Source organism: Halichoerus grypus, chromosome 6 (assembly GCF_964656455.1).
Source record: "Halichoerus grypus chromosome 6, mHalGry1.hap1.1, whole genome shotgun sequence".
In the NCBI taxonomy this organism is placed as follows: domain Eukaryota; kingdom Metazoa; phylum Chordata; class Mammalia; order Carnivora; family Phocidae; genus Halichoerus; species Halichoerus grypus.
The window spans coordinates 129,064,916-129,090,888 of NC_135717.1; the positions used below are offsets into that span (position 1 = coordinate 129,064,916).

The 25,973-nt window shown below is 41.5% G+C and overlaps 1 protein-coding gene across 4 annotated transcripts in view; it reads left to right on the forward strand.

Annotated features, from left to right (window-relative positions):
- MSRB3 (methionine sulfoxide reductase B3) overlaps positions 1 to 16,225 on the forward strand; it is a 163,559-nt gene extending 147,334 nt beyond the window's left edge. For all 4 annotated transcript variants that reach the window (XM_078076227.1, XM_078076228.1, XM_078076229.1 and 1 more), the window contains 2 exons: positions 4,992 to 5,089; positions 13,031 to 16,225. In XM_078076227.1, the coding sequence (XP_077932353.1) occupies positions 4,992 to 5,089; positions 13,031 to 13,195 (263 nt within the window). In that variant the 3' untranslated portion in view covers positions 13,196 to 16,225. The remainder of the gene's footprint in view (positions 1 to 4,991; positions 5,090 to 13,030) is intronic.
- Positions 16,226 to 25,973: the final 9,748 nt, after the last annotated feature.

The following is a 25,973-nucleotide window of genomic DNA, read 5'->3' on the forward strand; positions in this document are numbered from 1 at the left end:
TCGTGGTCAGTGAGGTTAACAGATCCTGGCTTCAGAGATACTAAAAGCTACAAGTTCTGAAACATGGTCCTAGAATCATAGAGCTGTGAGAATTGGTACATGCAGAAAACCACAGGTCTGTAAATGTCCCGTGTGTCTCACTGAAACCACGCTCAAATATTTATCATTATTAAACCATCACCCGAGCCCAAGTGGAATTTACTGTGCTCAAACTGATTTTGCATTTGAAGATAATAAAATATTTGTAATTACATTTCAATTTAATGAATTCTCGGGCACGGGTAGTTTCTGCTGTGTTCTACTGACGGGTCACGTAGCTAATTTACTGGGGTTTCTCATTTTTATTTGGGGGTTGGGGGACGATCCAGGGAATGTGGCAGCTGTATAGCAAATCCTTGTTAAATTAAGAGTAGGGAAAGAAGGGCCACATTTTCTAGATATGGTACAGATGGGATTGGCTTCAACTTGTTTATAACCTGTTGCTAGTTTTAACAACTTGTTTCAAAGATTTTTGAAAGGAAGGAGGAAAAGGTTGGGATGGAGAGAAGAGCAAGTTTTTCTCAGGAGGCAGTTGGAGTGAAACATTTAAAGTGTGTCAGCAGAAAACCACCTGTGGAAAGCTGTGTCACTGTTCAGGGATGGGTTCGAGGAGATTCTGAGCAGCTTTAGTAAGCCCCATTCTGAGTGAGAAGGAATAATTCTTTTTACTGCAATCTAAAAAAAAAAAAAATCCACCCTAGTGTAGAGGGTAGCATGCGCCAAAGATCTACTACTAACAAACGGAATCACTTGCTCTTATATTTGAGATGTAAATGAACATATCCTGGATTTGCTGCCCATTATGCCAATACTGTCAAGGGCCTTCTGCCCATTAGTGTGGCCCGATGGTCGTCGGGTCACACGGGAGCAGGACTGCCGACAGCCCCACGCAGCTGTTGTGCTTGGGCTACCTGTATTTATATGCTGTCTGCAGATGAGGATTCGTTGAGAGGAGAATCTATTTATTGAATACAAGACATTCCCGATAACAACAGGCTAATATCTAAAAAGTACAGCTTATATTTTTAGAAATAAAATGATAATACCCCCCAATCCGAGCTCATTACATAGAAACAAAGGGATGTCTTGGGGGTGGGGTGAGCCAACTCTGTTTATCCAGGTTTTCGAATGACTGTTCTTTCAAAAAGTGCATGGAATGCATCCAAAACAAATAATGTTTTGTTAGATGAGAAGACCAAAAGGGAAATCCTAAAGAAAGGAGGATGGATGATCTTTCTTTAATGTCAAAACTGACATAAACACATCCCCTCCCCCTTTTGCTCAAGATAATTTTCTCAACAAGACCCAGATTGCTTCAGTCTTGCCTATCACTCTTTGAAGCACTTTCCTTATTATTTGGAGTGGAGGCAGGGTTTCCTTTGAGGATTTTTGCAGCAGTGAAGAGTTCCTCCTTTAAATACTTTCACATGATGAGGGAATTCCGCTTTCAAAGTGCTGTCATCTCTGTGGCTTCTCTGCCATGAGACAATTTATTCTTGGGTGAAGGTCCTTCTTCGTTTGATTGTCAGTAAGGACTTGCTTTTCTGATGGATTCTCCTTCAGCTTTATCTGGGAGACCTAGAGAAAAAAATTCAATGTTCTCCTGTGTCAACCTTATTGACGTGGGCCATGATTCTCTTTTGAAACGTGTTCCATCACACGGGGTTACTTATAGTCTTCAACATGGTTGCCCTTGTCAATCTCCACTAAGATTTGGATGACCTATCAAATATTCCATCTTGAAAACTGCCTTTCTCTTACTGCGCAGAGAGACACTGAATTTTGGGGAGTTTTGAAGAGAATTTTTTTTTTTTTGGTTGGTTTTTTAGTGTCTCTTCTGATATTTAACCAACGCCATGGGAAACAACCAATAAACTATTCAAGTGTCAACAGTTTTCCCAGAAACATTGAAATCTTTTGAGAACCCCGACTCCATGTCACTACACCTCATCCTTGTCTGCTCTTGAATATAGTCTTCTGGAAAATTCTATAAATATTTAATTCATGGAGACAAAATGTATAGCTGTATAATATAATAGCTCATTTGAAAGCAGTTCCCTTCCCTCCCCCAAATTTTTAATAGGCAATGATTCACAATAGTTAGGAAAGAATTAGAATGAAGAAACCCCAAATAGAAATGACAGTTTTCTCAATATTATTACCTAAGGTGAGCTTCTAAGTATTTGTGGTTATTTTAGATAAATGAATAAAAAATTATCCATGTCCCAAAGTAGATTACGTCATTTATGTCATTACTCTTGGACTTTCTCTTTGAACAGTTTGGTTGTTAGTGAGAGAATCAGTATTGTTGAGGATACATTCATTATCTGCTTCCACCTAGAAGCTCCTAAGTGCAACGATGTACCTACCAACCAATCCAGACATGGCACTAAACATATTTCTTAAAACCTACAATCTCCTTCCTATTATAGTATTGAAATGAATGATGTCTTGACCTCGTATTGAGGGAGAAAGTGGAATGTGAGAAGAGAACCCTAGACTAAAGTCAGAATACACAGATTCTAGCTTTGGCTCTGCCAGGTACTGACTGTGTAATATTGGCAAGTACCACACCCTTCGGCTCCCTCTCCCTCTCCTCCTCACAAAAAATCCTAAGTTAGTGACCTAGATGATCTTCATGCATTTACCATCCTAAGTAAATAATAAGCTTACTCTACCCATAAAGAGAAGCTTAATTATGGTGTTTGAGCCAAGTTGAATACTCCAGTGAAAAAACAGCATTGCTAATTTCTTAATCTATTCTGTAAAAAAGGAATGTGATTATATTTTCTGTCTCCTGTGGGACTCTGTGCTGTACCGTAATTATCCATCCCGTCTTCTTGTTTATGCAGACTCTGCCTTAAAAGTGCTCACCATCTAGTGAGGAAAGCATGGAAACAAGTCAAAAATCCAGTATGATAAGTAGAACAAGATAAGTGTATATAATATGAAGAGGTAGCATGGGAGGAGGGAATATATATTTTATATACATTTCTCCCTACCTATTCTGAATTCTAGAAATAGGAAAATGTATGTGTGTTGGAGGGTAGCTTTATGGAAAATTAAAAAATAAATTCCTAACTCTTTACCTGTTTACTACCGAATCAAATATGTCCCTCCATAATATTAGTTGCCATAACCAGCAATCAAATGAGTTATAACATGGAAGGTTAAAAAATATAGAATGTTCTCTTTTGTTTCATAGCTAAATTACTTTTTAATGTCTTCAAATATCACCTTTAAACCTCTCTTTTCTAGCCATTGGCACTTCTGCCATTGAACAAAGAAGAATACGTAAATGTGCCAAGTAGTCATTGTAAACCCAAAACTGTAGCCTAGAATATGTTTAGATTCTCTTTAGAATTTAGAAAACAGGGAAAGACAAGTTTTCTTGAGTACTGGTGTGTCTTGGTGTGATTGTTTTTTGAGGAATGTTATCTTATATCTAGAAAATTAAGGTTTTCCTGGTGATTTGTAGCTATCTTGAACTCAAATCGGGGAATTGGAAAGTGTTTCAACTCTGGGTGTTAAATCCAGCACCAACTGTGAAAGTTATACTGTTGCCTAGTGGGGAGTGGGGGGTTTGGAGGAGTTTCTTATCAAAACTTGGCCTGAGCTAATTTGTTTTGTTTGAAACTGGAAATCAAATTGTTGAAGTCTGCATTCTGTTTTCTTTCAGTTGGTGTATTAACACAAAGCACCGTATTTTTAAAGGGCTTCCTCCTTTCTACAGGAATAAATTTGGCTTCTGGAAGAGGAAAAAAAAAAAAAAACTGTACCAGCAGTTCGGCAACATCACACCTCTTCCATCATTTTGGGCTTCAGCTCAGGAACTCCCGACAAATGTTCTGGAAATATGTAAAAACATGCCTAGAAGTACTGAACATAAAACCTGACTGTACACTCATAAACATTTGTACAATCTTATGGTCCTTATCACTGAGTTTCTTAAAGCCGTGTGTGCATATTTAAAAAATCATTTGAATAAATTAAAATTGGAACAAGATGCTATTTGAGAGAAGGTGCTCCCTAGGGATGCCTGAAGAACACTGCTCTATGACTTTCTTCTAGGAAGTAGGCAAGCCTCTTGCCCATAAAATAGAAGCTGCTTTCCAGATAGCCCTGTCCCAAGAAATTAGATTAAGATGGAAACTATGGAATAGTCATTTTTTTAATATTTTAACCATACAAACTAAGTACTGAAAAAGCATGCTTCCTAAAGAGGCATGGAAAGTTGAAAAGTTAACAGCCAGAACAATTGTAATAAATCAATCCTTAAAAAAGAAAAAAATCTTAAAAAAGAAAAAAAAAGCGGTGGGGGTGGGGCACCCAAGTGGCTCAATTGGTTGAGTGTCTGACTCTTGGTATGGGCTCAGGTCATGATCTTGGGGTCCTGGGATCCAGCCCTGTGTCAGGCTCTGTGCTCAGCGGGGAGTCTGTTTGAGGATTTCTCTCTTTCTCTCCCTCTGTCCCTCCCCCCATGGCACATGCGTGTGCACGCGTGCGCTCTCTCTCTCTCAAATAAATAAACAAATTTTTAAATTAAAAAAAAAACAACTGGATTGTGTTTTGGAAAATGTCACACTGTTAAGACTCCTAGTGAGTGCCCAGTGACTCTGAAGATGAGAGACAAGACCAAGTGGCAAGAGAGAGCTTTATAAATCCAGAGGCGCTCTAGAAAACTACTGGATGGTCTAAGAATGCTTCTTGAAACATAAACTCCCAATGCAACTGTGATCTGAATGTGAGGAGAAAGTTATTCTTAAAAAAGAGTTGCACTCTTAGGAAATATATTATCCTTCAGCTTTTGACCTTTTTTTTCCAGGTTGAAGAAGTTAAGCATGATTCATATACTAAAGATTTTCATTCTTTGCTTAGTAGTTCTTTAAAATTATATTCTAACCCAAGGCTGTCTCTCTATCCTGTTTTGTTCTGGTGCTGCTCTGCCCCAGGTTGGCCTTCATTCCACGATGTGATCAGTTCTGATGCAATCACATTCACGGACGACTTTTCCTACGGGATGCACAGGGTGGAAACGAGCTGCTCTCAGGTCAGTTAACTCCACCCGAAAACCCACTATGCTGCTCGCTCTGCATGGCAAACACTTTCTGGACTCCTGGTTGTGCTAAATATAGCAACTAAGCAAGTGACTGATCACAAAAGGGACAGACGAGCACAATGAAGTCTCTATAAAGTAATGATAGCTCAGTCTTCAGGTCCAATTGAATGCCCGTCATTGGCTTCAACACTATTTAAAAAAAAAAAAAAAAAACGTAGGAAAAATCATCTTCAGTCGATTGAGTACAGCAGGGAATGAGCTGTTCTTAGGGCATAGGAAGGTCTCATTATGTGGCTTTGTATAATCTGATATTTAGAGAATACCCCTCTCCCCGCAGTTCTGTGCACGTATTGTTCAGCTGTGATGATCTCAACATGGTCGGCCAAGACCCCAGAGACAGCATTCCCTGTGTGGGTGTGAGGGGGGAGGTTGGAGAATGGGCAGTGGGAAGAGGAGGTGCAGTGGTGGGCTGTACGAGCTCAGAGTGAGGATACGTGATAAGGTAACGCCTCCTCTACTTCCCCTAGTATATGGACCCGTCTTCATTTCCAAGGATGTTCCAATTAGTTCCTGTCACTCTGCTCTAACCGAATTAGGGCGGGCTCTACGGGAGAAAATGAGTATGTGTTGAGGAGGCAAAGATAGTTAATCTGTTATGCCAATGAAGAGACTTGAACTTGTGGGCATTTTGTATTTAAACTCAGAGACATAGGCAGAACCTTCTGTACACAGAATAAGAGCAACTGCACATTCCATTCTACACTTGATCTTAGCCAAAAGGCCGAGAAGTGATTCCATTCTAGAGTAGGCAGTCCTGTTCTAATCTGCTTTACGTAAGTGAACTGTAAAGTCTGAGTGCGGTGGCACAGAGTAGTTTGTTGGGGAATGTCTGTTGCACATATCAGAGGTAAAGGGGACACCATCAGGCAGCTGAAACAGCAAAGTGATTGCCACGTGGGCCTCCCTCAACATTCTTCTACCTGCCCTTTAACCCCCTTCATCACGCACAGGAGTTTTAGGGAGTAAGTGACATATTTACTACCAAGTAGGGAGGGCGATTGGTTAGAAGCTAACCATCTGACGAATTTGTGTTCTCTTTCTTTCTTTCTTACACTTGTGTAAATCTACATCGATTCAAGCAGCAGAGCTGAGACTCGAACTTGGGCATTGAGCTCCAGAGCTCTAGGGTGCTTGGATAGATAGGCCATAAAGAGTCATGTTAAAACAAAAAAATCCTATGTTCTCTAGCAGGTTTAATTTAATTCAGGTTTGAATTCAGTTGCACTTCAATTGATATTTTTATTACTGCCACAAAAACTAGTTATAATTATCTCCCCAGGAATCTAAAATATTCGACAAAAACGTAACTGGGTAGGATGGTACATGGTAATGTATACTTTGGTATATAGTACTTAATAAACCTCTTTTAGGACTAACAGTTGTGTTTTGTTTTAAGCTGCCTTAAAGGCTGTTTGACTGCTACTCTCCGTTTTATTCAGAACCCACTTTCAAACATTGAGTCCCAGGAGAACCAAATAAAAACGGCACAGAAAATGTGAGGCGTAAGATAATAACTTTCCTTAATGCCCTAGTCTCTGACGCTCTGTGACTCATTCTTAAAATTCACAGAACAAACTTGGTCCTTTCTCTGTGCCAGCCACAGAGATAATATTAGTCGTGGTCAAGAAAAGACCATTATGAAGATGAAGGGGTTCTACAGTGACCAAAGAGAAATGAAACCTACAAGCTGCCCAAATCAGGCAACATTAAAAAAAAGGTATTAAGCTAAACAAGGCACAGCTCTCAGCCCTTTGGTCAAAGGCCTAGGTGACTGTCACTATACTTGGGGTCCTTTCTGAATGGTTGGGTGAGGAACTAACACCTACCTATCCCTTCTGGCTTCTTTCCCCACCACCTTTATTTCTCATATTTGGAAAGCATGTGACTCTTTCTTAAATAAAAGTCTTCTCTTTAAAGAGAAGAGGGAGGGAAATTTGTTCTATTAAGGCATGTGTAAAAATACATGCTCTGTGAAGTTTCATGGAGAAAATAATCAGGTTCGAGCACTAAAGAAAGATGTGTTTGCTGGATTCTTCTCCCTGTGGGCAGAGTGGGGCATGTCTGCCTCGCGAGAGCAGTAATAACTCACTAAAAGTGTGCTGGGTGTCTTGTCTGTCTGTCTTCTTTCCTTCCTTTCTTTCTTTTGTGTGTGTTTCATCCACACATTTATTTTCCTTTTGTTCTACATTTTTCTTGACTTTTTTCTTTTCCATTTTCTCATTCATCTTTTTTTTTTTTTTTTAAAGATTTATTAATTTGACAGAGAGAGACACAGCGAGAGAGGAAACACAGCAGGGGGAGTGGGAGAGGGAGAAGCAGGTTTCCCGTGGAGCAGGGAGCCTGATGTGGGGCTCAATCCCAGGCCCCTGGGATCATGACCTGAGCTGAAGGTAGAGACTTCTTCAGGCGCACCTCATTCATCCTTTTCATCTCAACTTGGAAAAAAAAATAACTGACTTAATGGTTTCCATACTAGAGTAAACACTTGTATTTTGTTTTCTGGTTTCTGATTCTTAATGCTACTTTTCATAAGTTTATCTTTTTTTTTTTAACCTTCTATTTGTTCAGTTTATGTAGTCTCTTCCCCTACTCACAGCTTCTCCCATCATTTTGTGGGGGAAGTGGTGTAGGAAACTTCACTCTGATCTGCTTCTCCTCTTTCTAAAATTCTTGTTCCATTTTGAATTCACATGGCTTGTCCTCTCTGGACTGAATTGCAACAATGTGGTTTGTCTGATGAAGAATCTGTTAGATGCCCTAGGTATCTCATAGACATTCTCAGACAAAACCGTAGGCTCAACCTACTTGCTTGGCCTTTTTTTTTTTTTTTTTTTTTGGTCTGTTGGTCCGTAATTCTTACTCCAGTATTTAGGATTCTTCTTCTTTTTCTTTTCTTTCTTTCTTTCTTTTTTTAAATTGTGATATGGATCATGCTATGCAGTGAATTAGACCTCATATTTGGGTAAGGGATTATAAATGTGTTGGGAGCCATAACTTACCACCTCTTTATACTACCCTATAGTTTTTCCACATGTCCCGTGACTTCTTTAGGTAATAATACTTTAGTAAAATTTTGCTGAGAAAGTTAAGATTGATTCAGTACTGATCACTTTTCAGAGAAAGAGTGCAGTCAGGTCCTTCTAAAAGAACTGCTGTGTAAGAAACCTAGCACACTGCCTCATCTTTAAGTTAACAGCACAGAAAACGAGCAAGGGTGGTGGAGATTCTTCGGTGCCTTCCGTTAGGATTCCTGCTTGTGGAGGAAATAGGTTGCCCTGTTACATTCTGATTTTTGTTGTAACCATATTTGTTTGCTTTTCCTATTCTACCCGCTGAATTGCGGAATTATATTCTAATTAACTCTTTCAAAGAGGGTCTTTATCTTAAATCTGTCCACTTTAGTATCTCCCCCCCCCCACTAGCTGTGGCAATTTTCTAACAATTTGCAGTTATAAAGAGTTTTTTTAAGTTTTATTTACACTTTTCAGCTAGTGATAAAATATGTCGAGTCTGTCCCAGTTTCACTGACTACTATGAATAATTGTTTGACAGCTTCTCCCTAATTGTCCAACCCCAGCCTGTTAAGCAGTGTTTTGTCAGGAGTTTAAATTCAGAGCAAAGAGGTAAGAGTTGCATGGTTTAAGCTGTAGTTCAGAGAAGTAAGCCCCTCCTGGTAATACTTGGGGAATTCTTCCTTCTTTAGATCAAAATTCTACATCTGCAGCAAATGGGAGACCAATAAATCACTTAACTTTTGGAAATCATCTTTAAGGAAACCATGAGATCCCTGAGTTTACGCGAGTTGGAGTCTATTTTTGCCTGTTGCTATTACTAGCTGGAATCTACGGTGGAGTCCCTTAAGTTTGTTTTAGATCGTTATTAATTTGTTCTAAGGCAGCCAAATCAGCAGAAAGGTAAATATCCACCCATACACGGTATTTTTCAAAAGTTAAGCAGATTTTGGTAAAACCCCAAACCTTATTAATCTTTTGCAGATGACAACTCATATATTGCTGATGATTAAAGATACCCATGTGTTACAATAGGGCTTCAGACTCTCAGCCCATCTCTCTTATTCTTGATCTTTCAGTAAAATCATAATGCTAAACTGGTGACTTCACAATCATTTCCTTGACAAAAGATTAATATCACAAGCACAGAGGAAAAGAGGCCTACTTACACACAAGTGTCTTCAATAACAGTGGGAGAAAACGGGATACCACTGGCAAAATAAATTGCTTTTCTTCTTAAACTCTTTTCTCCTTCTCATCCTGCCCCATGTGCCCAAGTGTAAAAGGCCCTGCTTTGAAACTGCTTCATCTTATAGATCAAACACTTAAGAGAAAATGACAATAATAAAGCTCCAAACATCCTAGAAATAGCTGGGAGAAAACCCTCTAGGACAGTTGGAAATACATCAGTGCGGAAATATGTAACTGTGTTGAATGCACTATTTGTGTTTCCTATGCCCACGATTGAGAATTGCAGTCAGATTTTAAGGAATTATGTTAAATTTGATGTTCAATCACTTTTTGGGGGCGGGGGGTGTCTTTTCCCTTGGTTCTCTGTAGGATCCCCAGTTGCCAACTTCTCTGAGTGGGAGGCTTAGGTGATAAAGGATTCCTCTGGGAACTTTAAAATTTCCTTTTGAACAATTATCTCATGCTTTTTTCAGAATGAGAGCTAGAATATTCAGTTGTAGTTCGTATCTTATCTGTGCAATAAATGCATAAGCATTTTCAAACCACTTTCAAAATGCACACCAAAGATTTTACCCTGAAATAAATCATCAACAGCAGGTCTCAGAGATTTCTTCATCGGGCAGCCAGTTTGCTTCAGTTACAAGCAGGTGTGCTGCAATCCCAACGCATTGCCGGTTGGATGGGGCCGGGGAGGCAAAGCTCACAGGCGGCTACAGAAACAATGCATCGCTGACAACTTCCATTCATCATCCCAGCCTTCGGCCAGGGGTAGAAGCCGGAAAGAATGGGCTCCATGTGCACTCCCCTCAGGGAGGAACCTTCAGGACCTGTGCACTTTTCAAAGAAACTGGGTAATAGTCGTTTATGGGAGACTGGGTGTACCTGGGAGGAAGCAGAAATGGCGCTTCGTGGCTCGGCTTCCTGCAGACAGATGGCTTTGCAGCTTGGCGGGCGTTGGAGTGGGCATGTACGTGGCGGCACAGATATAAATGAACACCTGGCTACGTTTTGAAATGGTGCTCCTCCCTCAGTTGTCGGAGGCTGGGGTGAATCTTCCAGAACACCTTGTGGCAAGGATGTTGAAGCGATCACTCTCATTTGTAGGGGACTCGTGCCTTTTCCGAGGATTTCCCTACCCCATCCCCAACCCATAGAGTTGTCTGCCAATGGTTTTTGTTGCCTCTTCCTTACTGTAAGTCCTCTTCTTCGTCCCCCTCCCTTTTCCTTTCGGATTAGGGACATCTAGAATCTGTGTTTTTCTTTCCGTGTAAGCAAAACACCAGTTCCAGATTTTGCAAACGAAACTGCAGACCAATAACCAACACGGTTCAACAGATTACATTACTCTAAGTTGGATTTGTTCAAGATGATTTGGGAAATGAAGACCATATAAATACTCCTAAGTAGCTTCAGGTATATCCTTACTGTGTTTTATTTTTGGAGTAAGGTAAACAGAACCATTTTCTAGATATGCCCAAGAGATGATTAATAAAGGTAACGTCCAGATAGCCGTATTCTCTCATTAAAACACAAAACCAGAAAACCTATCTGAGGCTTTTAACGTGCAGGGTCCACCACTCAGATGCCAAGTGATCAAAGTGCCAGAGCTGCATGTGAGATCGATAATTGTGCGCACACACTGGTCACCGAGAGCCCCGGTTCCTGTCAGCCTGTGCGCTGTTTCGGCAGGCAGCAGTAGGTGTTTTCCTGTGTCCATTGGGTGAGCATATGTATTTTTACTGGTGCATCTTAGCTGCTGATGCCTGAAAATTTGGCCTCAGTTGTTTATAGAAAGGAAAAGCAATCTGAGCTGTCAGCCTTGATATTACCTAAACCTGCATAGAATGTGGTAAAATAGTGCAAGATTTGTTTTTTAGGCCTGTTTCATATTTTCCAGGCAATAGATCAAATCAGTTCAGGGTTCATTTTTAGTTCTTTAATAAGCTGACACAGTATGTTGGCAGTAAAATAAGAATGCACTTTTAACATGGAAGTGCCATACAGTCAGAGTTGCTATTTGTGCTATTTATTAATAACTAGAGAACCCCTGGGAATTGAGTGTAGCACTTAGGATAGGGAAACTGAGATTCTAGTTCTTTCCATTGTAATGAGCACAGTCCTTCACTTCTCTCTCATCATCTCCATTTGGTTCATTAGACCAATTTGCATGTCAGTTCCTCCTCTCTTTCCCTGTACTTTCTGAGGGTTTTGTACACCAAACAAGCACAGTGAGAGGAATTAATAAATCATCTATACACCTTTTCTCTCATGTTCTTCCCTAAATCTTGACTCTTCCATCTGCTCGAAATGCTCCTCTGATACCCACTCCTTCCCTTCCTTTGGCTTCTTATTCCAGAGTCACCCCAGGAGAATAGCCCCTCATCATCATACCTGCACTATCAGCCCCCAACCCTGACACTTCATATCACTTCCTCTTTTTTCCCTTCCCCTTAGCATTTATTCCCACCTACCATACTAGAGAGTCAACTTATTTCTCTGTGTGTTAGCTGTCTCTCCCACTAGAATGTAAGCTCCATGAGTCCAGGGATTGTTGCCTGTGTCTCTAGAGTCTGAGACAATGCCTGGCGTGTAGCAGGTGCTCCCTAACTACTTGTTACATGAATGAATGGAAGTCATTTGCCCCAGGCTTTGGTTTCTCTGTGACATGACGAATGATGTGGTTTCACAACCTATTGGCATATGATGCACTGATGTCTCCATCTCCCTCACTCCTGTCCCTGCTCAGAAAGGGTGCACGACAGCTAAGTGTGACATACCCTGTTGTCGCCTGGGGTCCTACCCAAGGTCAGAGCGGTCAGTGCAGGGTTTTATGCACTGAGCCAGCCTTTCTGGAGAAACGATCCCTGGGCTGGATTTCTCTTGAACATCATCATAGCCAACCATCCCTCCTTCTGCTTCTGCCTGGATTCTGGGCCTTTTCTCCTTCCCAAGTTTTCCGAATAGGCAGGAGCACGGATCTGAGCTTATTCCTTCCCCCACGGAATGCAGTTCACTTGGGTAGAGACCCCAGCGGCTCTGCACCTGCTGGATGCCAGAATGAAGGGACAGTGCGGGCCAGCGACAGTGATCCTTGCCACACCTGCAGGCCTGGTGACCGTGACCAAATCTGTAGAGCCTTGCCATCGCTCTGCCGGGCTCCGGGAACATCCAGGGCTGGTCTGGTGTTAAGTTTTACTGCCCATGAAAGCAAACGTCACCTCCGTCATGGCCAGTGGAACAGTATCTTTTACGGTGGACTTCTGCATTTCTGAAACCCACCCATCCAAAGCCAAAAGTAATGCGGGGAGGGGCGGGGGAGAGGTTTTATTCTGCCATGTTTCATACAAGGGCAGATCAGGGGTCAACCCAACTCATAAAATTCCTGCAGTCATTTTTCAGCTGGCCAAGAGACTTCATAGATAAAAAAATACAGTGGCTCCTAAATGATTTCTGATATGCACAGTTCTAGTGTTTTTTTAGTCTCAGCATGTGGTGCGGAGCCTGCCAGAAACCATCTTTGCGGCTATTGACAGGCGGATTAGAAATCATCCGTGATAGTTTCCATCGTTTCTCTACAGGCTGCTCATCCATTTAAACGGCTGCGTGTGAGTTCCTCTCAAAGCCTGCTTTGTATGCGTTCTCCCTTAACATTTTCGCTCTTCTCTTTCAGTGCGGCGCCCACCTTGGGCACATTTTCGATGACGGCCCTCGTCCCACCGGCAAAAGATACTGCATAAACTCGGCTTCCTTGTCCTTCACGCCGGCAGACGGCAGTGGTGCCCAGGGGGGCAGTGGGGTGGGCAGCCCGGCCCCCGCGGACAAAGCGGAGCTGTAGGGTCGTGGAGAGCGGGGGAAGCAAGTGTACTTATCGCGCAGCTTGTTAAAAAAAAAAAAATACTCAGAATTGTCTTAGATATATTTTTTCAAAAAATATAAGGGCAGTTTTGTGCTATCGATATTTTTCTTCTTTTGCTTAGACAGAGGCCCCGGCCATCAATGTATTTTGCTATCGACTAGATCCGGAACCGCTTATACCTTCAGCGAGTGGAGATAGTTTGGTGAACCTCTTTCCCAGGCCACTTGAGTACCATTTGGCATTATTTTCTTTGAGCACATGGCTTCTTTTGAGATTTCTCCCACTTTGCTTATGAGGCAGAGGGTGCTCGGTGTTCCCACCAGAGACCCCTCTGTGGCGGAGAGAGCAGAGCACCAAGCGCAGGGCACCAGACCTTCGAGTCACGTGGCCCTGAGGCATTTGTGCAGGCCTACCTGAGACGGGGGCGGACGGATGCCTGATGAGACTGCTCAGCTCTGTGGAAAGTCTGAGCTAAGGTCGTTTATTCGCACTAAAAGGGTGTGAAGGTCTGAAGTCTTTCCTTATGTTAAATCGTTGCCAGATCTGGTCGGGGGGGACGGTTTACACTGAGTGTTGTGGCAGAGAAATAAACATTACCTCACGGTTAGGCCTTTATTTTATTTTATTTTCCATTGAAAACATTGGAGTTTAAGACAACTATAAAATGCTGGGCCCCGTTTTGTCCAAAGTCCACAAAGAAGAACACTTGCCATTGCTTTTTCGAAGTCTGTCCCTCCACACCTAATACCAGCTGCAGCTGGGAGGGCATTTTGGTAAATCCCACTGTGTAAAATAAAATATTGGGGACAACACACCTCGTCAAGGCACCAGAAATAAGAGAGAGTGGAGAGGACCAAGGAGGAAGTCCTAGGTATTAAAATACCCAGTGCTGAGCAGAGAAGCCGACAAGATACTCCAAGTAACAGAGCCCAAACCTGGGGATCTTGTGCATAGAGGTTCAGGTGACCTCTGGAAGGATGCTTGGGGTTAAAGTAGAAAGAACCAGGAGCTCAAGTCTCACCCTGCTGTGTGACAGGGGACAAGCCATTTAGCCTCTCCATGCCTACTCTTCATATAAAAACTGGGACTTACATTATTTGTAAAATAATTGACACTCTCAGGGCAAATTTACAATATTGCTGTACCATTGAGATCGGTGTTGTAAAATTAAACTGATCTGGTTCTAATTGCCTCAAAGGCTGAAGCCCATCCATTTGAAATGGAAAGATGCGGAGAGAAGGTTGACTTAGCTGATTGGTATGGAAACAGTTGGGCCAAGAGCCAGAAATTTTTCTTTGTAGCAATATGGCTGGTTTTACTCTGAGAAGCTCTGCTCCGTTTTGCTGTGTAACATTTAGCTTGCCCGAGTGGATGTCATTGTGCGCGATAAGGTTTCCACAGGTATGAACAGTGGCGATTTAAGATGATATTGCCATAACCAGGTTTGAGGGTGCAGTTTATGATGGATAGATACTGTGTTTGTAGCCTTGAATGCTAATCCTGAAATGTAGTTTTTAAAAAATATTACTTTTGTAAATCTTTGAAAGCTTATGAAAACTGACATCTTTCCTTGTAAGCACCAAGACAAAAATAAGAGGGACACTTGACAGTTTTACAATGAGAAACAATGAGAAGTCAAAATGCAAAGTAACAAATCAAAGTGGCAGTGTGGTCATGTCCACATTCTTCCACGTGTCTACACATGCTTCCTGGCGAGGCCCTGCCTGATATTCTGGTGACTTCCTTGTCACGTATGCTCTAGCTTTACGATGCCAGGTAAGTCATGCTCTTTCTTCCTTGGCTCCCAGCTGTTTCACCTCAGGCCCTGGGTCCCTTTGGAACTGAGATGTAAAATTTAAGACCATGGAAGCCTCAGGACCCAGACCATCCTGACCTCACAGAGGGAAGCCCATCATTTCCCAGAGACTCAAGGATCCCATGTGGGGTTGGCTAAAGAAGGGGGTCTCCCAGGACTTCCCTGCCCCACACAGCACTTCTCAGTTTGGGCCACACAGCACTTCTCACATTGCTCCAGCTACATATAGTAAGTAGCCTGCCCCAGGTTTCTGCTGGACACGAGCCACCGTGTTGAGGTGGACAAGGAAGATAAACAAGGGGCTTCTTCCCTCTCCCCAGAGATTCTGGACTCTCATTGTTCTCTCGTTTTTATTATCGGGCTTAACATTTCCCTCAAAAAACTCCTTTTCTAATCCTTTGTCTTTGTTTCAAGGAAAGCCAGCGTCTCTCCTACCATATTTTCCAGCATCAACTTTAAGAAAAATGCAACATCCCTCGAAAAAAAACAAACAAACAAAAAAACAAAAAAAACGTGGGGTATATGCATGTGGTTTAATTCCAGACTGCCTTTGAGTTTAAGTGGTATCAACTTTCAGTATATTTCTGTCTTATGTTAAAGAAATATATTACTAAGACGTTGGTGAGCAATAATGTCAGCTGTCGAGCACTAGATTTATTTTTGCAGGATATGGAGTGCAATGAACTACGTCAATATGGCAAGGTGTGTGTCATCTGTGGGGGCTGTGCCATTTAACATAGGAAATGCACGGGACTTGCCCTCTCTGCACTCAGCCCTTACTGTACCATTAGGAGATGCAGGTTTCTGCTGGTGTGTAAAAAGGACATCCACAGAGTCATGCAGAATGGATCTGAAGAAAGCAGCAGTACATACTGTATAAGAGAACATTTCTATATGTTTAAACTCTTCACTTCTTAGATGCATTGAAATATTTAATGCAAATGACATAGCAATTTAAAAGCCTTTCCATGTTAATTGAATTGAAATGCCTTGCTTTAAATGTGGACTGTTATGAAAGAGATTATCATTTGTTCTGAAGGTCAGATATTTTTGTCTTAGATAGCTTTGTAATAGTTTTTCTCCAAACAATTCCAAACTTTTGAAAAATGTCATGAGATTTTCATTAAAAGAACCCTTTTCCTATGTTTATTGTATACAGAAATTATGCAATAAAATTTCTTTATAAAAATGTGTTCTGCTTCCTGAAGACTCCTGTTATTTTTAGCACAGACACAAGGACCATCCACTGGAGTTTGCTACTATGCTCTGTCAGCCTCCTCCCAGCTGATATGTGTGTAGTCTGCACAGAGGGCCTTTTATCTGATGTGGCCTTTGCATGGAGGGGCTCTCATCATAGGGTCGAGTCCAACTCTCCATCCCTCGGGCCCCAGCAAAGGCCTCCAGGAATCTGAAAAATTGGAGGAAAGGGCAACATTCCCAGAGTTACTCAACCTTACCCTCAGCACAATCTTCAGCAGCTTGTGTATGTTTTAGGGCTTCAAATATGGACTTTGGGGAGCTCCAGTGTGGTAACTCCGTGGATAAAAATGTAGGAATGATACCATGCTGATTCCTTCGGCCTCTGTTAAATAACATGACAGGAAACTTCCAGTGTGGTCAAGGATTGGTCTCTAGGGAAATATGTAGGCGTTCCCCACGGCTCACAGATGAAATCCCCTTTAAGAGTCACCTGTACTGACGAGTTTCAGTGTAGTATTATTGGTTGATGAAATCTTTCATTTAAATGTTTCGGTTTGTTGTGTTGACTTTGTTTCTTTAGTGGAGGAAAAGTGAGGTGAAGAGGTGGTGAAGACTTTGCTTTTCAGCCAATTCTTTAAGTCATATTCCTGGGATCCTGGCATCCATAGACCAGCAATGTCACACAGTGTACCTTAGACTTAGAACAGCGCTTCTCAAAGTGTGGTCCCCAGGCTGCAGCGTCCATAGTGCCCGGAAACTTGCTACAAATACACATTCTCAGGCCTCCTCCCAGACTCACTGCAATAAAGTGGGGTGGAACCTTAGCGATATGTGTTTTAGCAAGCCCTCTGTGGGATTATGGTGCTCGTTCTAGTTTGCGAACCATTGCCTCGGAACTTTTAGTGAGGAAAACGTCAGTTAGTCTGAATTTTAAAAGCATTTCTTTATGACTCAAAAATGCCTTGTTTTGGGGCGCCTGGGTGGCTCAGTTGGTTAAGCGACTGCCTTCGGCTCAGGTCATGATCCTGGAGTTCCTGGATTGAGTCCCGCATCGGGCTCCCTGCTCAGTGGGGAGTCTGCTTCTCCCTCTGACCCTCCTCCCTCTCATGCTTTCTGTCTCTCATTCTCTCTCTCTCAAATAAATAAATAAAATCTAAAAAAAAAAAAAAAAATACCTTGTTTTGTCATCAGTGGTTGTCTTTCGACAGAGATGAGTCAAAAGGTTTTCCCCAGGCTTCATGCCTCTCAGCTGGTCCTATCCTTCGCTGCCCATTTGTCTTGTTCTGGAGCACCAGCGTGTCCTCATCAACCAGCACCACCTTCACTCCGGTTTGCCTTTCTGGGTTGAACCCGGGCTGCTCACCCGTGCCTCTCTAGAACTGCAGGATATCCGTGGCTGGGCTCAGCTCAGCAAATCCAAGAACTAGAGAACAGGTCTCAGTGCAGAAATTGACATATGACCTTTCCTATCTCTTCTGTTTCTTTGTACCTGTACCTTCCATCATCATCAACATGGGTTGTTTTTTTTTTTTAAAACATCAAGAGATTTTTACGAAGGGACCATGTATTCGAATTGTGGCATTATTTGGTCAGAAAACGGCTGTCATTACCCGGATCTTAACAATGAAATGAATTCTAAGAGATGCTGGCATACAAGAAAGGTTGAATTAAAACTTGTCCTTGGGGACAGGTTTACAAGTACCCGTACTGACTTCTGATTAAAGTTTATTGTGCATTACAGAAATGATAGAAATGTTACCATTTTGAAGTGGGACCTGAAAAAGTGCCATGTGCCACAGAAGAATATTCTAGCAATCCACTTCCCACCCACTTGCTCCCAGAGGCTGGCCTCGTCCTGGACCAACCTGGAAAAGGATTGGCCAGACAATGACCGGAGGTTCTAGACCAAGCAGCTGCCATGCGAGTCGAGGGCTTTCACGGAACCATCGCAGGTGAAGGCCAGAATGACCTGAGTGAGATCTGGGAACGAAATCAGATCCTCAGGCCCACAGGACACTTTCCCAATTTTCGGGCTGGCTGCAGAACCACACTAACTTGTCAGATTACGGATGCCGGGAACCTCATTCTTATTTCAAGCTTTGCACTTTCCCTCCCTGCAGTGTCCACCACTCCACTCCGAGCAAATGAACTCCCACGATATCATCCAGGCTGGGCCGGAACCCGACAGATTTTCAGGAATGAACGGCAGGGAAGTCCTCTTGTAGGGACCAAGTGCTTACTTCAGCATTGTACCTACAGGGTGGGGTGTAGAAAGCTGTAGAAGTAGCTAGAAAGCAAAATAAGGCAGAGTGTCTGCATTCGCACAGGAGAGAGTCCTTAAGAGTTAAGGTGTGGTTGCCTGATGCTTTATTCCCAAGGCCCTCAGCCTCACCATGGGATTTCTTTTTACCTTGATGATACTGTGTATTAAGTCATCTCTGTAAGTCAGGCACTCGATCCGTTTTCTTTAATATGAGGTAGGTAGTCTTATCCCCACTTAACAGATGGTGGAGCTAAAGCTCAGAACCGTTAAGACAAGTCACAAGCTGGTACATCACCAGACTGAAATCCAAGTTTGTTCAAAGGCTTCCTACTTAGCACTACACTGCCCCCCAGGTAGGAGACCGGCTATTTGGCTACAGTTCAGTGGCAGGTTTTACACAGGCAGAAAAAGGTGTTTATATTGTTTCTTATTTCAAATTAATTGCAATTTACCCTTCCAAAATATAATCTGCAGTATGAATGCTTTATTTCAGACAAGGCTTAATTAATCATTGTACACCTTGATTTTTTTTTTTTTATACTTCACTGATGGAGAGTTTAATTTTTTTCCCTAAGGGCTAACATTAATATTCCTAATGATTTCTAACTACCACATAGACACACAACACACACACACACACACACACACACACACACACACACAATAAGCCACATTCTGGATCCAAGTAGAAAAAAAGGAAGAAGAGAGGTGATGCTAAAGATGCACTTGATCAAAACATCCCATTTCTGGCACAGCTGATCCAGTTAACCTCTCATCTAGAAAGATGTACGGCCCTGGGCGGGGGTGTGGAGATGGGGTGTCCTTACCGTTCTCACTAAGTCAGTGAGATTTAGCAATCAGAGACTGAAGAGGCGGGGACAGATTCCTGAGGGCTCTTACAACACCCAGAGCAGGTCTGCAGGGCATATGATGGACCTATCCCAGGAACTGATGGAATAAAGAGGTTTGTTTCTGTTTGATTACAATTCATGACAGATTGATAACTGCAAAGGCATTCAAACTTGGTATTTCGTCCCCCCCTTCTCTTTAACACTACAGCTTGGAAGGCCAGTCAGGCATCTGGTGTTTGTTAGATGGCTGCGTTGCATCATCCTTATGATTGCTGGGGAACATCTTCTAGCATTCGAGCGATCGGAGGGAAGACCACGGGGCACAAAATGGCCTCATCCGGTTTACATCTTCATTACTGCGCTTCTCACATACCTGCTTACATCTGGAAAAAATCTCCAGGTAAACCTCTTGGGCTCTTTTTCTAAAGAGTAACTGTAATTATTAGGGTTATACCCAAATTCAGCTTAGAATAGGTATGTGGCTGAACTTCAGCCAAAATCCTGTGCCGGTCTAAAAGAAAATTTCTTGCTTTTTTTTTTTTTTTTTTTTTTTACTTCTAGTTACATAGGAGGGGCCTTTGCCCCACACATGGCAAGTGGGGTTCCTGGTTCTCTATACCCAAAGCTTCTATTTATGCCCTTAGGGAAAAGGCAAGGAGACTTTAGGGAAAAAACTTAAAGATCTCCTCAAATCTCTCACTGACTCTTTCCTCAGGACCAAGTCCCAGAATTCTAATCTGTATTACAGGTCATATCAACTTTCACAAATGCCAAGTCTTTTCCCCACTAGGTACTATCACAAACCTTACCTTGCCAAGTAAGAACATCAAAAAATTTTTTTCTACTTCTTCTATTTCCTGCTTATCTCACTTGGACAGGGTTCGTCCATTCAACGCACATTTATTGAGCCCTTCATGGATGAGGCAGGGGACACCACAAACGGAGTAAGACTGGGTGCCTGCAGTTAGTTGGGAAACAGACACGCAGCTAATTACACGGAGTGTTGCGTAGGGCACACATTAGCGGGGACGAAGCATTACGAGAGCTCGGCTGGGAGAAGGATGAATTGTGCCCCAGGAAAGGGGGTTAGCAGAGAGGGAGGCCGAGTCAGGGTAGCCTTCGTTTAGAGAGAAGACAGAACATGCTTTTTGAAGAGTCTGTGGCATTTCACACAGAAGAGAAGAAAATGAGATCGTCCAGAGAAATGGACGATCATTTGGCTGCCTCCACTCTCGGATGTGGTGCAAACAGGCTGCGTGCGGCAGGAAGTACAGAGACCCTTGGCAATCTGGCTACCACCCACCTGTCCCAGCCTCATCTCTCACCTCCCCTCCCTCACCCACCCCCAGCCATTCCGACTTCTGCCACATTTTCCAGGGGCACATACTTTCTGCCTAAAATGTCCTTCCTGCCTTTTCTGAGTGGTAGACTCGAATCATCTTTCAAATCCAGGCATCGCTTGCACGAAGTACATTGCCCATTTCCTTTCCTCCCCTAGCACAAATGGACTTCCATTATCATTTGTCTATGCCTTGCTTCTAGAGTTCATCGCACTGATTAATTGTTTCCCTCACCAGATTTGGAGTTCCTCTCGAGGACAGATGCTTTGAATAAATCGTCTCAGTAGATGGAACAAAGCTAGAATCAGGTCTAAACAAAACAGATGGTGAAATTCATTTCCACTCTTCTCTCATTTTCTCTGTCCTGCCCCATCATTTCATCTAACACCCACCTAGATTTGTCCTCTGGGCTATGCCCATGTCCCAAGCCTCTTTCCCCTTTATGATCCTTCTAGGAGCTTAATCTGGGAGATAACTACTGCCTACTTACCCCCAGTGTTTATTAGAGGCTAGACTCTTAAAATTCATTATCTCATTTGATCTTCTGGGTTAAGAGAGAAGTCACATACTGAAGGCTGAAGGTGGGTTTTTGTTTTGTTTTTTGTTTTTGCCTATTCCTTTTTAAAAGTATGTTTACCGATATTTAAAAATCAGGAGATCCCACATAAAAATCCATTTCCAGATTCTTTTGATAGAAGTGAAATCTGGCAAGTCTGGGTAACGATCTGACGGTGCCAAGTAGCAGCTGACTACCTGAGGTGTTGACACTCTGGCTTTGCCATGAGCCTCACGGCTTCCTGTGGACTCCCATGTAACTTCCTATGTGTGCTGTCTTCTTGTTTCTTATAATAGACAAATATTTCTGGTATCCTTGTCTCTACCAAATAGGAAAATAAAATATAGTGTTTGGAGGCCACATGACTTCTTTTTAAACCTACCTATGTCCTGTAGGTGTTTGGTTGATGACCCCTGAGGTAGGCAATACTATTATCTTTATTTTACAGATAAGAAAGGTTAAATAACTTCACCCTGATAACATATATAGGAACAAAACAGGGCAAAGACAGGGCCATTTAACTCTAAACCCCTTGCGTTTCAGTGGAGACTTTTTGGTCCTGCAGCTCCCAAAATAGGAAATTCTTGCACAGGTATATCTAGTGTGGGCACTTACTTTTAAATTATGTACATTCATCACTATAGTAATAGAGTATGCACGTTCTAAAATATACACAAAGATGGAAAATTTTAAAAGATGGAATAAAAAATTCAAGACGTAAATTTAAAAAGTGTTTAAATGTTACTTTAATGGTACCAAAAATATTTTTGCTTTTACTAAAATATATAATATTTTTAGTGAAATTGGTGTGAATTTAATACATCATTAATGTTTTAAATTTTAGGTTTAATGGTTTGGTGAAGCAGTGTTTGAAGGTTTGGATCTAAATTCAATTTGTTTTAAATACTTGCTTCGGTGGTTGACATCACTGAAAACTACATACCACAATGACATCCCTATGAAAGCCCCACCATGGGCTCACTGATGGATCAGGATACTCATTTTTTTACATCCCAACCACTGGTGTACAAAGGTGTCTATGGAATTTTGGTTAGTAGATCTTCATATTCCCAGATGTCAATAAGGTATTATTGCAAATTATTCAGATATTTAAAAAATTATTTAGCAAATGTGAAAAATCCATTGAACAGGGTTGAAAACAGATTTTAAAATTCAGATCTTAAGTTTTTAAAGCATTCAGATGTAAAATATTCTTTAAGGTAAGACACCTTTTTGTCAATACACGTCACATAAAAAATGGAAATAGTTCTAAGTACCCATTTTCAAAATGCTCCCTCCAAAACTTGAGTTTTTTAAAAAGGCAGTTATGCATTGTTGAGATGTCACTTTTGCCTGAAAGGAAGGGATTGAGTATATTATTTAAAGATAATGGTTAGATAGCGTACTTCGAACAGATACTTGTCATCACAGAAAATGTTGGGAAAACTTGGAACTTAAAAAAAAAAACAACCTTAGCTTTAAGATTGATAATCCTTCCATGAAATAGCTAGCAAGTATAAAATATTGTCATAGCTATTATCTATCTCCCTGCAAGGTATTATAAAGATTGATCCTATTTCCATGTCTTATTTTTACAAAATTAACCACACCAATGACATACTGGAGCACTTCCGGCTTCAGTCCCTTAGTGCGAGGGCTTGTTCATGCATAAATTAGTGCAGGGGATGACTTTCATGTGTAGAGGTCTTTCTGTAACCTTCTCGTGGAATCCATTCTTCTCCCTAATACCCTCGTCAAAGCAGCTGTGGCATCGGTGGTTTGCCATGGACCACGTTTATTGAATCAGTTATTTCCACCTTCCCTTTATGGGCTGACATGCACACAAAAGTAGTTCTTCATTGTTGAAACAAAGTCTAGCAAATACCATAAGCTGAGACATGATAAAAAAAACTATACTTTAATACAACTTCGAAGAAAATCTCTACACGATGTAATTTGTTTTGTTACTTGGTTCTTCGCATCTTCAGCATGCTTTCTCTGCATCTTCCGATGGCATTTACTTTCTGTAAATACATTTTAGTTTGTTACCATCTTCTTTTCATATTACTTTAGATACTTTCATCAGGGCAAGAAAACCAATTGGCATGTGGTCTTTCATAGTTTATGAAACATGAATCAGTAAGTGTATTGAAAGTTGATAAAGTAGCATGTTGAGTATTATGTGATGCTAAACATCACTAAAAAGTTGAAAGGTTGTTTTCACGTTCTGAGCACTTGGTAACTAAATGTTGAGCTCACCATGATGGTCTCATTATTAGCTGCTAATAATTCAAGGTACAATATACACTTAGAGTAGGTGCTTTGTTAACAACAGTGGATGTGCACTGATATTTCATGTACTCAGCCTAATCACTTCACATTTTTAGCTGACTCTTTGAGGGGTCTGATGATCATTGCTTATACCTCTAAGTGGCTGACGCTTGAATTAGAAGCGGCATCTCTGTCATTTACTTGTGACTCGTTTAGACTTATATTTTTATTAGCTTCAGTCCGCACTTTAGCTGTGAAAATCATCTTTAGACCCTTGTTGGTACTCTGAGGGTTCATTTCCTTACCTATAGATTGTCCATAAACCTTGAGCAGGCACATAAGCAGGTGCCTCTAGGCAATACCTCTAGGAGGTGAGGATCTCCCACTTTCGCCCGGACACTGCGTGTGACATCGGACCCGTGAACCCAGTGAGGGCTCCAATGTCAGTGTGTAGATTAGACACAAGTAATCCTTACTTTGCATGATCGTGTGAGACCATAAAAATGACCAGGTAAGCTGAAACCATGCAAAATGACCTTAATTATCAACTGGGAAAATTCCAGTTGTTCTGTGATTCTTAAAAATTTTGGTTAAAACACTGAAAGCTCTCTTACAGTCTGTTGTAAATGTATTGGGAAATGAAAAAAAAAATCTAAAGCACTTATTTAGTATGCTATAGTTTAAAACATTACAAATATTGAGAATGAAAGTGTTTTATTTCCCTGTAAAAAAGTAGTTTGAATAGCACTTGGCTTCTTCTCATTGTTTGAGACTCAGAGAGCATTTTTCCTATACAATGGTGACAAAAGTCCTATGCCACTTGTCCACGGTCAGCTGGGGGCTGTTCTGACAGGGCCACTGCTGGGACGACTGGGTTCTCCTCTCTCTGTCCCTCACAGCCCTCCACCTGGCTGGCCTATGCATGTTCTCGTGCTGTTGGCAGGGATTAGGAGAGAGCGAAGAAGTGTGCAAGTACTCCTCATACCTCTGCTTGTCTCATTTGTTACTGTCCCTGTGGCATTAAGCAGGCTACATGACCATACCTGGAACCAGTGTAGGCAAGCCCTACCAGAAGGGATGGATAGAGGAAGATATGAAAAATTAGAGCCATTAATGGAGTCAGTCAAGTCTAGTAGGGAGCACCATAAGTCTTGGCCATCCTGTTTCCCAGCCGCCATCTTAAGAAAGTTCCTTAATACCTCTGAACCTCAATTATTTTATGGTGACTTCGCCTGTGATATATTTCTTAAAATATGTTCTAAACTAAAAAAAATATACACACAAATTTAAAAAGCACAACAGTGCTAAAAGACATAATAAACCAGAGATCTTGGCCCTTCTTCCCATTCTATCATATTCCCCAGGCTTGGTCGCTTTTAATCCTTCTTCTTGTCTCTGCTGACATCTTATCCATGTTTTGAAATAAAATTACATGTTTCCATCTATTGATTCATTACTTTTAGACATTATCTATTAACCTATTATTTTAACTCTCTTACATCCCTCTTTTCTCTCCCCTCATCCATCTAACATAGTTATATTACGATTTTTGGTTATATCCACATTTAGGATCTTCATTATTATAACAATGAGAATAATTGTTTACTGTTGAGCCAAGTTAGAATAGTATTATTACATTTTTTTTTCTGTACAACTTCTGATTTTCCTTGGATTTCATCACTGTCTCATGTTTTCACTTGTTCGTTTATTCATTTATTTCATTGACCCTCTAGTGAAGCCTTTCCACATCTTCCAACAGCTTTGTAAAATAACTTTTCAAAACAATTTTCCACTTTCTCAAATATGTCAGATAATATATTAGCTACATCTTATTCTTAGGAGTATCCATAGCAAAGACCAGTGTGCTTGCGTGCACCCACACACACCTCTAAAATTCTCTGTTCCAGTTTGGACGGCTTGCTCTCTAGACCTTCTGCACTCCTGATGCCCTAGATCCTTATTCTGTCATCATCCTGAGGATACCCTTTACCTTTTTCCTGTGTTGATTCCATTGTTACTGGATCCCTTCATTTACATCCTCATTTCATTAGGGCAGATCTTTAGTTTCCGATGAAAGGGCATGCCCAATGTTAAACTTTTGAGACTTGGTATGCTTGAAAATATTCTGCTCGCACACTTTATTAATCTTTTGGCAGTCTAGAATTCCAAGGTGAAAATCATTTTCCCTTCAAATCTGGAGGCACTGTTTTATTGACTTCTCTTTTCTAGGGTTGCTGTTGAGATATCCAGTGGAGGTTCCAGTCCTTTGGATGTGAACTCTTTGTCTCTAGTGTTTGGAAATGATGCTATACCACAGGGAGGTCTTTTGCCATTTGTTTTGATGGGAACTTCGTGAGGTTTTTGTTGTTGGTGGTGGTGTTTATTAAGTAGGCTCTACACCCAATGTGGGGCTTGAACTCACAACCCTGAGATCAAACGTCACATGCTCTACTGACTGAG